At 37.1% G+C, this 15,235-nt stretch overlaps 1 protein-coding gene across 5 annotated transcripts in view; it reads right to left on the bottom strand.

Moving 5' to 3' along the window:
* The window catches only part of Tmlhe (trimethyllysine hydroxylase, epsilon), a 206,093-nt gene that overhangs the window by 24,435 nt on the left and 166,423 nt on the right, over window positions 1-15,235 (bottom strand). For all 5 annotated transcript variants that reach the window (XM_057760307.1, XM_057760308.1, XM_057760309.1 and 2 more), the window contains 3 exons: window positions 7,740-7,916; window positions 3,044-3,323; window positions 1,199-1,318 (listed from right to left, as the gene is read on the bottom strand). In XM_057760307.1, the coding sequence (XP_057616290.1) occupies window positions 1,199-1,318; window positions 3,044-3,323; window positions 7,740-7,916 (577 nt within the window). The remainder of the gene's footprint in view (window positions 1-1,198; window positions 1,319-3,043; window positions 3,324-7,739; window positions 7,917-15,235) is intronic.

Here is a 15,235-nt window from a genome sequence, read left to right as displayed (position 1 = left end):
GAAGATATGAAACTGAAAGGGGGCTACCAGGGATGATAAAATAGAAAGGGAGAAGGGAGTATAGATAGGTAAGAATAATAGAAGGGATAAATATGATTAAAGCACATTATAGGCATGTATGGAACTATCGAAATAAGACCCCCTTACACTTAATGCATGCTAATAATAATTTTCATAAGGTATTAAATGCAGATTTTTTAAAAAAAGGTTAGTTATAAAAATATTTTAAAAAGGAAAATAGAGTCTAAACAAGTATACAAAAGCCGAGAATTAGTAAAAATTGACTGCTAGGAAGCCAAAGGTATGGAAAGGTTAAAGATAGAAGAAAATCTCCAGTTGAAACGATGAAATTCAGAGTAAAAGTGGCTTCAGAAAGGATATGCATTTAATAATGAAGATGACAGTGGTGATTACAATAGCTAAAATGGTAATGACAACTAATCCTTATTGAATACTTAGTATGTGTTGAAAAGAATGTTAAGTGCTTTAAACTTATTACAAGATTTAATCCATTTTCAACATAAATGGATAGATTGTATTGCTAATCTCATTTTAGAGATGAAGATATGGAAGCTTGGAGATTTTAACTTACATGCTCAACACCAAAAAGCTAATAATACATGTTTAGACTGCATTGCAGATTACAGTCTAGTTGATGTCACAGCCATAACTCTGCACCACTATCAATAGGCTATCTCTGAATACAGTAAGATCTACCAGTCTCTGCCTCCTGAGTTCTTGAATTAAAGATCTCTACCATCATGTCAAAAATGTTATTTCTAAAACTTATAGTTATTTAACTTTTTTGGTGATTTGTAATTACTTTGAGAAAATATTGTAGTCCCATATAGTGGGTTAGAAGCCTGAGGCAAGAGGATTGTTCAAGTCTCGGCTACATTCTGAGTTCAAGTTCTAGGATAGAGCAAACTATGCTACAGCATAAGCCAGTATCTGTTTCTTTTCACAGATACACATGTATATGTGTTATATTTTAAATACAACTTTTATTCATAAAAGTTTAATGAAGACTAAACTAGAATATTTTAAAATGACTATGTTTCCAGGGGAAGATAAACACTCATCTAAGTCCACAGTAAGTAGACATGATCTTCACTAAAATAGAATGGAAGACAATTAAGAAACTATTCAAAACCATCAAATAGAAGAACACTACACTGGAAAAGTCTAATATACTTACCCACAGGGCTCTTGAAAGTAGGTAGTGTCAGTGTGCCGATCTAGAGCTAGCTTGGTGTAGGCAGTGTCACCTCTGGAAAAATCTGAAGTGAAATACCACATCCTTCCATAGATGGTTTCTCTGACAAGTAAAATCAAGAAAAAACTATTAGATATTTGTAATATTTAATTTTAATGTAATATTTAATTATATTTATAATTTTATTCATCATTGTTTATTCTTAATATATATAATAATTGTTGTTACAGATTGCAATATATAGATAAAATTGACAGTTAAAAATGCCAATCTTTGAAATTCGGTCACTAACTAATACTCTGGGAATATGAACTGAAAATCACTAAAATGCACATTCTGAAAGTTCAGGGATCACTGCCCTTTGTTTATCTGATTATTTTAATAGCCTCCTCATTCAAGGCTATCCCCTGGGTTTATTTTCCTTTTATAGAAATAATGATGTGGCTGCTTGGAGCAAGTGAAAATTTTAATTAATTTATATAACAACTACTGTCTTTCATTAATATTCAGATTTTTCAACAACAGTCATTTTCTAATATATTAGAAAATCTAATAATCAAGTGTGAGTGAGAGTTTTCATATTATTCATATGTCATAGAGGTGTTTGCTTTCATTTAATTGTTTGAACACAGAGGAACAAGAAAAAGAGAAAATGGTATTTTTGTTACAATTATGAGACTTGCTATATTAAATTTCTCCTGCAGGATAATAGATTTGATTTTGCATTTATTTTCTCAGTAGGTTCAGATCTGAGAAAAAGATACTCTTTTGATTTGGGTTTTCAAGACGGATTTCTCTGTGCAGCCCTGGCTGTCCTGAATCTCATTCTGTAAACCCTGCTGACTTGTAACTCAGAGATTCACCTCCCAGGTTATGGAATTAAAGGACTGTGCCACAACACCTATATTTGAGGAAAGGATACTTTAATTGTTTAGCTTTCAGAGTTCCTTAAACCTAAGAGCAAACAGGAAATGCTTTTCCTCTTGAAATAAAAGTTTCCGAACTTTCTCAGTTGTTTGTTTAGCAACAGTTTCTTTTATTTGAGAGCTCTGAAATTGTGTTTCAAACTAAATGGCTCACAAATGCTATTTATCATGTTCTACTACCACTGTCTTCATGACCCAACATCCTTTGGTACTTTGGGTAACACAATGAACTAGTTAGACATGAATTTTATTAAGTAAAAAACAAATACTATTTGTAATGAAGTAAATTTATGTCACATTTAATGCTACAGAAGACAAATCTATATGAGAAATGGAAATTAGTAATGAAAAGAACATTTTATTTAAGATAAATAAACCAGAGGTATATTGCTTACTGTCACAGTGATCCTGGAAAAGTCACTGATTGGATCTTAGAATCAGGTGCTTATCAGTGAGGAACAGACAATAAAATATGATTAAAAGGGTTGCAGACCAAAATACAATATAGGTTGTGAATATGTTAAATGCAATATAATGTATCCAATGAAGTATTAACAACCAATCTATGATTGAGAGTTAGGTATCTATGAAGATGAAAACTGGGTGATTTTTAGAATCTCTCTATTTTTAAAATACAGTACAAATTCAGGCCCCTTTTGAGCAGAATACAGTACAGGGAGGAAGTCATGATGGAAAGGTGAGTGAGGGACGGGGGAAAGAAAGGTAGGGAGATATGGAGGGAGGGACAGAGAGATTATTTTGGGGGGTGGCAGTACTGGAGACTGAACCTGGGCCTAGTACATTTGAGGCAGATGCTTCATGAGCTAGATCTTTTTACATCTTTTAATTGGTGCTCATGTAGACATTAGTTATTGTGCATTTCAGAAAGTTAGTAAATTACCTGATTAAACTGATCCTTTCCGCCAACTTCTCTGTATGCTCTTGAGTGGGAGGGACATTTTCTACAAATGCGATTCCATATAGCAGAAGGTTCTGCAGAAATTTCTTCAGTTCATCGTTTGTTTCTAAGAAACTCTGGAAATCTACAGATGGAACTTGGGCTTGCTGGTAGAGTTTAGCATTCCATAATATTCTAGGTTGGATTACCTTTAGTTTCTGTCCTTCATAGCTATTTTTCACCAGCCAATCCAGATCATACCTAGTCACATGACCATCTGGCCCTTTTTAGGAGGAAAAAATGATTAAAATAAAATTTAGAAATATTGACAACAATTTACTACTTTAAAATGTTTATTCTTTTGTCAACATTTGTCTTACATTTTTAATTGTTTGATAATTTTGTAGACGCACATATATTGATCAAATTCACCCCCTATTCTCTCCCCTCCAACTGTTCTTGCCCACCACTTTCTACTCAAATCTTGATGTGCACTATTTTTAAACAACTGAGTCTACTTCATGAGTCTCTCCCTCATCCATGCTGGGAATTTTGACTGGCTTTATTATGTGCCAAAAGTCGCAAAAACTGTGAGTTTTGTGTGCAAAGGCCTTGTCATGTCCAGCAAGTACTGCTCTTACAAAGTTCATCAAAGAGTACAAGTACCCCCTACACAAACACACACACACACACACACACACACACATTAATATATTCAGCTGGTTTTGGAGTTGAACAATGGCTCTGTACTTTTCTAAATCCAAGTATGTTGTTAAAAGGAACATGTGGAGTTTCTGTCTCATATCAGGAGCCATCTGGTATGGGACAGAAGAAAGCCTAGGAACAATTTTACTTTCTCCATGTCTATTTTGTCTATATCATATTCTTCACTGAATGTATGCTTATATGAATGATGTTTAAGCTTTTCATGATGAACATAGATTTTCCTACAGATCCTTTTCCTGCAGTAATCTTTGAAGTTTCCAGGAAGAAGATGGGGCCCCACAGCAACAACTCTGCCTAGTTGAGATGACATTGTGATGCAGACAGCACTACTATAAGACCACTTTTTTTTGGTACCAGATGTGGAAATGGTACACCATCTCATGACATTCTGGCCAGAACTTCAAATAAGAACTTGGAAAAAGAAAACTCTATCGACTGCTTGGAAATTGTTTGCAACTATACTAGACAGTAATTTTGAAACTTAACCATCACTTTAATTTGCAGGATCCCTTTAAGAGAACATTGCCCCCATGACAGCAGGAAGCAATTCTAGAAGATGACGTCCCCCCACCCCAAGAAAAGTTTGTTTATAGAGTTGAGAACACTGTTTAGGGGTTGTTGATTATTACTTGTACTAGATAGAAGGTTAGGGTGAAAACTATATAGGGTTAAAAAAGGGGGGGGAGATAGTAATAGTGGGTAATAGAGAGAATACTTGTGAGCTATTATTTATGGATAATTTACAATGGTATAGTTTTTGTATATTAACACAAGTTCAAATTATATCTGTTACTTTTGTTTATATTTGCACACCTATGCAAAGTTATTTTGTCAGATTGTATATATGCATGTTTCTATCTCTGTTTAGGACATTTTGTATATTGATACAACTTTTAGGTGTTTGAGATGGTATGTCTCAGCATGATTCTAGACACCCACACAAAGAGATAGGCTGTACAATAATAACTTTAAGAAACACCTTCATCTATGGAAATAAGTAAACTACAGGACACAACAATAGTGCTCGAGACACTTGGGCCATGTTATCAGAATGAATGACAGCAGATACCCAAAGACAGCACTGCTTGGAGGAATGCACAAGATAAGGTGAAGAGGAAGACCAAAACAAAAACAAAAAACAAAACAAAATGCTGGATAGATAGCATAAAGGAAGACTGTTGAACCTTAGGTATGACAATAACACAAGCGTTTAGGATAGGAACAAATAGAGAGCTACCATAAAAGGGCTGCCCATGCAAGCTTAAGCATTGCCGGGGCAGCCAGGCAGTGATGGTGCATGCCTTTAATCCCAGCACTTGGGGAGGCAGAGGCAAGGTAGACCTTGTGATTCAAGGCCAGCCTGTTGTACAAGAGCCATTTCCAGGATAGGCTCCAAAGCTACAAAGAAACCCTGTCTCAAAAAACTTTAAAAAAAAAATGCCGGGGCATAAATGATTATATATATACACACATTTTTTAATGTGTATAAGTGTTTTGCCTGCATGTATATGAGTGTACTGTGTATGAACTTCATGCCCATAGACCAATCCCAGAACTCGGATTACAGATGAAAGGAAACTGGCCAAATTACATCCTCGTCAAGAGCAGCAACTGCTCTTAACTACTGATCCATCTCTCCATGGCCTGTTCTTATATATTTTTAAAAAATTTCTTTTATTTTTTGATTATAATATAATTATATCATTTCCTCCCTTCTCTTTCCTTACTCCAAACCCTTCGATACATGACCCACCCTCCATATTTATGGCTTTTTTTCATTGTTTTTATATGTATATTTCCCTAAATACATAAATATAACATGTATAATCTATATGATGTTACTTTTATGTATGATTTCAGGGTTGACCATTTGGTATTGGAAGACCAGTTGAGGTATTCTTTCCCTGGTGTGGATTACCTCTCCTCCAACTTCCAGCATTCCCTTGTTGCTTTAAGTTCTTTGTATAGGGTTGAGGTCTTCTGGGCTTTTCCTCATCCATATTAGCATGTCTACTGTTGTTGTCCTTGTTTAGCTCATGTGTAAGCAGTCATATATTGGTGAGATTTTAGGAGTGTGTTTGACATTCCTAAGAGACAGAATCTCACAACAAACTCCCTGCTACTCTAGCTTTTACTTATTAATATATTTTCTAAAACTTCTCATTGACTTTTTCTGCTCCTGATTCTTTTGCTTCCTACATGATCCATTCTATTGGTGAGTCTTTCCACTGAGGGTTTTTGTTTTTGTTTTTAACATTTTCAGTTTTTCCATTTCTACCAGCATTTCAATTTGGCTTTTGTTCAGCAATTATTTTTGCTAAATTTTATTTTTATATCTTGGGTTGACTTCTGCATTTCATTTATGTTTTTGTTTTCATTCTTTTGGAGTACATTCATGTCTTTGAGTTGTTTGAACACAGTTGGAATTATTCTTTTAAGTTCTCTACCTGGAAATTTTTCCAGGTCATTTACATTTAGGTGCTATTATTATGTAATTAGCACTTTATGGAAGAGTCATACTGTCTTGTTATTTTTTTCCTGTTCTGGGACTTGCACATCTTAAGTAGTATGTTGGTCAATGTTTTTCATGTTTTCCCTATGTCATTCTTTTAAAAGTTCTCCTTCTTTTAGCAGAGAAATTTACAAGGTTGAGATGCTCATTTTCCTCTGTGGGGCTTATAAAAGAAGTTCTGGAGTGGTGTAGGTAGGCCCAAGTAAACTAAGTCAGATCTTCTTTCTGAAGAAGGCTATGTTGGTTGTATTCCTGAAACTGATTTGGGATTTCCCTCTGTATGCTGTGATTACTGTTAATGAATAAAGAATTGTTTTGGCCCTATAGCAGAGCCATAAGGGGATAGAGGTAGGTGGGGAAAAGAAGACAGAATTCTGGGAGAAAGAAGGAGTCAGGGAATCGCCATGTAGCCCCGCCAGAGACAGATGCCAGAACTTTTGCCGGTAAGCCATAGCCACATGGCCATATACAGTTTAATAGAAATGGGTTAAATTAATATATAAGAGTTAGCCAAAAAGAAGCTAGAGCTAACAGTTCAGGCCAAGCAGTGTTTTAAATAATATAGTTTCTAAGTGATTATTTCTGGGTTAAGCAGTCAGGAACAAACAAGCAGCTCTCTCCTCTTCCCACACTGAAACAAAATTCTTAGGAGCTATAGGTCAGCACAGTGTAGCAGTTCATGGTCCTTGCCTTAAGTATGGCTCCTGGATATATAGGTAGGCCTAAGAAGGGTAGGCCCTAGTTATTCTCCAGTAAAAGAGGGACAATATGGGTGGGCCTAAGTAGGGAAAACCTGGTCTTCTTCTTGCTACAGAGTATATGCAGGCTGGGATCCTGGAGCAAAAATCTTGGGAGCTATAGGCAGGCCTAGTACAGAAGGCAGTGGGTAGCACCTGAAGTATGGTTTCCAGAAGGCATAAGAGGGCTTTCAACAGGGGAAATGGTATGAATGAGGCCATTCAGGCTGGTACAGGGGGTTCCCAAGGAGGTATGGGTTAGTCTAAGCAAGGGAAGCAAGGTCTCCTTACTTTCTGCTGAGAATGTTAGTCCTTATGTGTAAAACCCAAGCACTCAGGAAGCTGGAGCAGTAGAATAACTAGTATGAGGCCAGGCTGATCTACATAGTAAATTTAAGGACAGTTGGGGCTATATTACAAGACATTGTCTTAAAAATAAAGAGCAAAACAAATAAAGGCAAAACAAAGAGTGACAAAAGCAGCCATACTTGAAATGTTTCCTAGTTAGAGATTATCCTGTCTAAAAATTAAGTATGATGTTAGCTGTAACAACAACAAAAAAAAAAACAAAATCAAAAGTTTATTGAAATTGCTTCTAAAGCAAGGGGGGAAATTAACTAAAAAAACACACCCTAATTTGGAAAGAGCCAAACTATTTTTTTTAATAAAATCATTATTCTTTAGAAAAAGATCTAAGAAATCCAACAAACTCCTGTATACTTACAAGTGAAGAAGAGTGTGGATTCATAGAGGCGAATGGTCTTTGGCTTGATACATAAATCCACACTGGCAGTATCCAGGCTCCGTTGGTGAGTCTTAGAATTATAGCACGATGCTGAGCGGCAGTGGTCTCGAAGCCAGACATAATCAAAGCGCATTACAGCATTAGCATATTGCAGCTCTAAGAGAAAGATCAGATTTAACAGAAATATTTATTTAGGAAAATTAAATACCAATAGTAAAAAACATTCTTTTTAAAAGACTTTTTACTAACAATTAGAGTAACAAAGGGCAGTCCCTTGGCAGTTGTTAAAAATACTATACAATTTCTATGATACAAATGGTATGATTTTGATATACAAGGCACATAAGACTAGAAAAGGTTTAGATGTATATTTAAATAGGAGAGAGTGCACAAGATGTATTTTGTACTATTCTAGTAATTGTTTGTCAAAGAAATAAAAAAATTGGAATCAACAGAAAGTAAATGACTGTCCTACACACCAGTTTACCTATTTAGTGAAAGTAAAATTTACAAAAGCAATAAAAACTCTATGTCTGGAAATGAAATGTAGAAAAGTAATATGAAGAAATCTATTAAATTATTCTAGAAGACTTGAAGGAAGCCAACACATAGAAATACTATGTTCACATATAGGCAATTTCAAAACTAGAAGAGATAAATTTACTTAGAAATCAATGCACAAATTTCATGTACCAATCTATATCTTAGAGAGTTTCATATATTTAAAAAAAAATAATTCTAAAACTCATTTTGAAAAATGATAAAGTTACTATTTTGCAAAAGAGAGTATGAAACACCAGATTTAAAAGCACATTATAAAAGTGTACTTTTACATATAATAGTACAGAATAGATCAAGAAAACAGAGTGGCATTCCCAACTAGACCCATAAATACATGGAAATATGGCATATAAAAATGTGTCATTTTATAAAAGCACAAGAAAGATTGACTTCACTAAAAATGACAGTGAAAAAAATCACAATTCCAAACCAAACCCCACAACATTCTTTACAGAAATAAAAATAGAATCCCAAAATTCATATGGAACCAAAAAAAATTCCCAGATAGTCAAAACTATCCCAAGCAAAAAAGAACAATGCTGGAGGGATCGCGATCCCATATCTCAAGATATATTACAGAGTATAAAAACAGTATGGTCTCCCCAACCCTCCCCTTCTCTCTTCTCTCTCCCCCTCTCCCCTCCCCCACCCTGCCCCCACCCCCATGCTCCCAACTTTTGCCTGGCGATCTTGTCTCCTTCCACTTTCTAGGAGGATCTATATATGTTTTTCTTTGGGTTCACCTTCTTATTTAGCTTCTCTAGGATCATGAACTATATAGGCTCAATGTCCTTTGTTTATGGCTAGAATCCACTAATGAGTGAGTACATACCATATTCATTATTTTGGATCTGGGCTATCTCACTCAGGATAGTGTTTTCTATTTCTATCCATTTGCATGCAAAATTCAAGATGTCATTGTTTTTTACCGCTGAGTAGTAAGTACTCTAATGTGTAGATGTGCCACACTTTCTTTGTCCATTCTTCCATTGAGGGGGCATCTAGGTTGTTTCCAGGTTCTGGCTATTACAAATAATGCTGCTATGAACATAGTTGAACAAATGCTTTTGTAGTATGATTGGGTATCTCTTGGGTATAGAGAGCTTGGGGGTGTGGGATGGTTGAGATGGAGGAAGGACAGATATGGGAGCAGGAAAGAAGATATCTTAGCCGTTTTGGGGTTGGCAAGAGGCTTAGCTCTAGAGGGGTTCCGAGGAGTCCACAGGGATGTCCCCAGCTAGGACCCTGGGCAGTGGAGGAGAGGGTGCCTGAACTGGCCTTGTCCCATAGTCAGACTGATGACTATCTTGAATATCACCATAGAGCCTTCATCCGGCCACAGATGGAGATAGAGACAGAGACCCACATCGGAGCACTGGACTGAGCTCCCAAGGTCCAGTTGAAGAGCAGAAGGAGGGAGAATATGAGCAAGGAAGTCAGGACCAAGAGGGGTTGGTCCACCCACTGAGACAGTGTGCCTGATCTAATGGGAGCTCATCAAATCGAGCTAGACTGGAATTGAATGAGCATGGCATCAAACTGGACCATCAGAATGTGGCTGACAATTGGGGCAGACTGAGAAGCCAATGATAAAGGCACTGGGATTTGTCTTTACTGCATGTACTGGCCTTTTGGGATCCTAGTATATTTGGATGCATACCTTCCTAAGTCTGGATGGAGGGGGGAGAGCCTTGGACTTCCCACAGGGCACGGTACCCTGACCTCTCTTAGGACTGGAGGGAGGGGGAGGGGGAGTGGGTGAGTGGGAGGGAAGAGGGAGGAGGGGAGAAAGTGGAAAGTTTGAATGGTATTATTTATAAAGTAATAAAATACCAGTATGGTACAGCACTTGTACATACATAGACACATACACAAAGACATATAGACCAATAAAACAAAATAGAATTATGGGTTAATTTAAATTGTAAGAGCTAGTTAGTAATAAGCCTGAGTAACAGGCCAAACAGTTTATAATTACTATAAGCCTCTATGTGTGTATTTGAGACTGAATGGCTGTGAGACAGGGCAGGACAAAAATTTCCATCTACAAGACTTAACCTCAATTATGCTGGTCTCTTCCTAATAAGTGAATTCTTCAGCCTCAGCTGACCATCGATTATTCCAGAAAAGCAAAGGTTTTACTTTAATGATTTTGGGCTCTTGTTATCAAAGCTGAGTCTTCAGCTCCAGCTGACCAAATACTACATATTCTTTACACAAAGAGCCTGACAGTCATTGCTTCCATCTGAAGCTTTATAAGCCTAGCCTCTAATTGTCTCATGATAGTCAACATTCTTTATCTAAAGGCTTCTGAATAGTCCACTGAATTCTCAATATTCAATGAATTTTCTAGCCCAAAGATCCAAAGTTCTTTTACAATCTTGCCTAAACCTGCATGGTCAAGTCTGTCATAACAACACTCCACTCCTGGTACCAGTTTCTGTTTTCATTAGGGTTATCACTGCTGTGAAGAAACGCCATGACCAAAGCAACTTGGGGAGGAAAGGATTTATGTGGTTTAACATTACTGTTCATCATTAAAGGATTCCAGGACAGGATCTCAAACAAGGCAGGAACCTGGATGTAGGGACTGATGCAGAGGCCATGGAGGGTTACTGCTTACTGGCTTGCTTTCTTACTTATAGAATCCAGAACCACCAACCCAGAGGTGGCACCACCCACATGTTCATGTATTGGTAGACTCAATATTGTGAAAATGACCATTCTACCATAAACAAGTTATAGATTCAATACAATTCCAAACCAAACCCCACAACATTCTTTACAGAAATAAAAATAGAATCCTAAAATTCATATGGAACCAGAAAAAATCCCAGATAGTCAAAGCTATCCTGAGCAAAAAAGAACAATGGGCTGTATCCTTTACCATTAATCATTAATTAAGAAAATGCCCCAGAGGCTTGCCTGTAACTGTTAAGGAGACATTTTCTCAATTGAGGTTCCCCCCTTTCTGGTGACTCTAGCTATGTCAAGTTGACATAAAACTAGAAAGCACAGTTAGCTAAGTCCTCATTGCTTCCAACTCTCACTTCTCTTTTTCATCAGTGCTAACTATCTAAGGCACAGGTCTATAATCCTGGCACTCTGGAAGCTGAGATAAAAGGATCTTGAGTTTGAGGCCAACAGAGTTTACATAAGGAGAACTAGGTTAGCTTGTACTACATAATGGGACAATGTCTTAAAAATGATAGATGTATGGATAGGTGACAGGCAGACAGACAGGCAGACAGATAGAAAGACAGACAACAATGGAAATCCTGCTATTTGTCAGGACATAATGAAGAATAAAATGTAGCATGAATAAGAAAAACCCAGAGACAGATATTAGGGTTTAACCAGAAGATCAGAAAAGCAAAACAGCCAGCCATAGGTTTTAACCTCTACCTCAGACAGAAAATGGGTGATCCTGCTTCAAAATATCCTCAGACTGAGACTCAGCTGATACCTGTCTCCTCCCATCTTATATTCCTCTCTAGTGCTGGGATTAAAGGAATGCAAAATCACCACCTAGCCTCTATTGCTAACTACTGTGGCTTCTGGTATTAAAGGTGTGTGCCACCATTGCCTGGCTTGTATGGCTGACTAGTGTGGCTGCTTTGCAGTGATCTTCAGGCAAGCTTTATTTATGAAAACACAAATAATATACCACTATAGTTTCCTGTTTGTCTAAAATTAAAAAAGAAGGCTATGAATAATATAAGAAAAACTATATACAATGAGTACAATAAATATATGCAAGCAACAAATACAGCAGCAATGCCCAATCCATTTGCATTTGACAAATTCAGAGGAAATACTCCATATCTACCCTTTTTTATGAGTCTAAAGTTTGCATTTAATTTCCTTTCTATCATAACTTGCTTTCTGAGTCTGGTAAACAAGGAAAACTATAACTATCTAGTCATCAACTCTCTCAGAGATCCAAGTGTAATAGAAGACTCCTATTTAATTTCTGGCCACCCAGACCTGAATTATCACACAGAAACTATATTAATTACAACACTACTTGGCTGATTACTCAGGCATATTTCTAGTTAGCTCTATGTTATTAAACATCTTAAATGCCATATTCTGTAGATCTCTAAAATGTTTGTAGACAACCTATCTAAAATATATCTTTGAACTTGAAAACATACCTAATGTAACTACAAGTCTGATTTGAATAGATGATTAGCTACTAACCTGCATTTTCTTATCCTAAACAGATGGTAATAATAACCTTCAAGAACTAGAAATTTGCATTGCATTGTTAAGTGAGCTGTATAGGGACAATATCTTGAACAAGATTAGAAATGTATGTACAGTATATATATTTTTATTTATTTATTTATTAAAGATTTCTGCCTCCTCCCGCCTCCCATTTCCCTCCCCCTCCCCCAATCAAGTCCCTCTCCCTCGTCAGCCCTAAGAGCAATCAGGGTTCCCTGTCCTGTGGGAAGTTCAAGGACCACCCACCTCCATCCAGGTCTAGTAAGGTGAGCATCCAAACTGCCTAGGCTCCCACAAAGCCAGTATGTGCAGTAGGATCAAAAACCCATTGCCATTGTTCTTGAGTTTTCAGTAGTCCTCATTGTCCACTATGTTCAGCGAGTCTGGTTTTATCCCATGCTTTTTCAGACCCAGGCCAGCTGGCCTTGGTGAGTTCCCGATAGAACATTCCCATTGTCTCAGTGTGTGGGTGCACCCCTTGCGGTTCTGAGTTCCTTGCTCGTGCTCTCTCTCCTTCTGCTCCTGATTTGGACCTTGAGATTTCAGTCTGTGCTCCAATGTGGGTCTCTGTCTCTGTCTCCTTTCATCACCCGATGTACTACTCAGCAGTAAAAAACAATGACTTCTTGAATTTTGCATGCAAATGAACGGAAATAGAAAACACTATCCTGAGTGAGGTAAGCCAGACCCAAAAAGAGGAACATGGGATGTACTCACTCATATTTGGTTTCTAGCCATAAATAAAGGACATTGAGCCTATAATTCGTGATCCTAGAGAAGCTAAATAAGAAGGTGAATCCAAAGAAAAACATATAGGCATCCTCCTGAATATTAACCTCCATCAGGCGATGTACAGTATATTTTAACAAAATTAATCTCAAATTTGTATCAATCTACAAAATTTGTATATAATATACAAATGTCCAATCCAATGTAAAATATTTGAAACTAGCAGTTGCTTTCTAAAAGTAGACTCAGTAACCTACCTTTTGATCTTATATCTATATCTTCCCTTTTTTTCTTTTCAAAGTAGATTCTACCCTTTTATCCTAGCATATCTGTATCTCCCTTTTTTTTTTCAAAACAAGAATTCTGAATCCAATCTTCTTGTTCAACTTTCCTCCTAGCTATAACAAATAACAAATTGTAACTAACCTCCGAAACAATAACAAATATACATAATCCATTGAATGGCCAAAACCCACCCACCCCACCTCTTGTGAATGTAGGCATGATATTATTAAATTTACTTCCTGCTGTCTGGGGGCAATGGCATCTTTAGGGGATCCTAAAAAGATTTATTTATTTATTTTATTTTTTTATTAAAAATTTCCACCTCCTGCCACTTCCCTTCCCTCCCCCTCCCTCTCCAGTACAAAGAGCAGTCAGGGTTCCCTGCCCTGTGGGAAGTCCAAGGTCCTCCCCACTCTACCTAGGTCCAGGAAGATGAGCATCTAAACTAAAAAGATTTTTTTTTGTTAATTGTCAAGTCTTGTGAGAGGTAGCTGTATCATTTGTTGTCCAATCTCTATGTAATGGGAAAGTACAGGGCTTGTCTCAAGTCCTGGCTAAAATAGTCTATTAGGCTCAATCACCTCAGCTAGCCACTTCAAAATTGTTCTGAGCAGTTTGTAGTCCAAAACCAATCTTTAGGTGATGTTTTTCAGCTTAGTTGTATTATCATAATCCTGGAGGAATCATTGTTGTGGAGCCCCATCCTCCTAATGGAGACTTCAAAGGTTATTATTAGGCATGCTTATGGTTCACTGCAGAAAACTGATAGAGACTCAAACCAGAAATCATATGCAAGAAGGTAGATGAAACCCTTTTCTAGAATAGTTAGTACTCTATATGACCATTAATATCATGACAAAAAGTTTAATATACATATATTAATCTCATAAAATTTATACCTTAAGAAAAGCTGTTAAAGAGTTAATATAAACCAAAGGATTATGAGAGTAGTGACAATAAAGTAGTCCTTAAATATTTTTTTATCTTCTGTCCCATATCAGGTGTCTTTTCTGACATGAGACAGAGATTTTGGATTTTACTTTAATAAGCATGGTTGTGCTGTGAGGTAATGCTTTTGTACACTGTAAAGATTTGTCACTTGTATTGGTTTAATAAAATGCTGATTGGCTGTTATCCATGTAAGGAGTATAGGCAAGGCAACCAGACTAAGTGAATTCTGTGAGGAGGAAAGGTAGAGATGCAGTCACTAGTCAGACTCAAAGGAAGCAGGATGAAAATGCTACACTGTGAAAAGGTAACAAGCCATATGGCAAAACATAGACAAGAATTATGGGTTAATTTAAGTTGTAAGATTGAGTTAATAATTACCATGAGCGGTCTGTGAGGTCCTTGGCCAGCAAGTGACCCTGATCCAGTACCAGTAGATTCATCCAAAGGGATCCACCACCACAGCCTACTTCAGGGTGGAGAGGATCTGAGAGACAACTCCAGTGCTGAGGGGACATAAGAGAGGACAGACCAAGAAAATCCCTCAAGTACACAGCCACAGCAAAGATCGGACCAAGCCGCCAAGACTCTCCTAACAGCATATGAAGGAAGAGATGGGCAGGTGCCAATGCAAGAATTCCTCCAACAATCTGAAAAGCAACATGACAACACGGGAATCTAGTGAACATACAAGAGGAAGACTTGAACACCCTAATCCAGAA

The sequence above is a fragment of the Chionomys nivalis genome, chromosome X (assembly GCF_950005125.1).
Source record: "Chionomys nivalis chromosome X, mChiNiv1.1, whole genome shotgun sequence".
In the NCBI taxonomy this organism is placed as follows: Eukaryota; Metazoa; Chordata; class Mammalia; order Rodentia; family Cricetidae; genus Chionomys; species Chionomys nivalis.
Note: the sequence above shows the minus strand (reverse complement) of the source record. Positions and strands in the feature narration are given on the sequence as shown.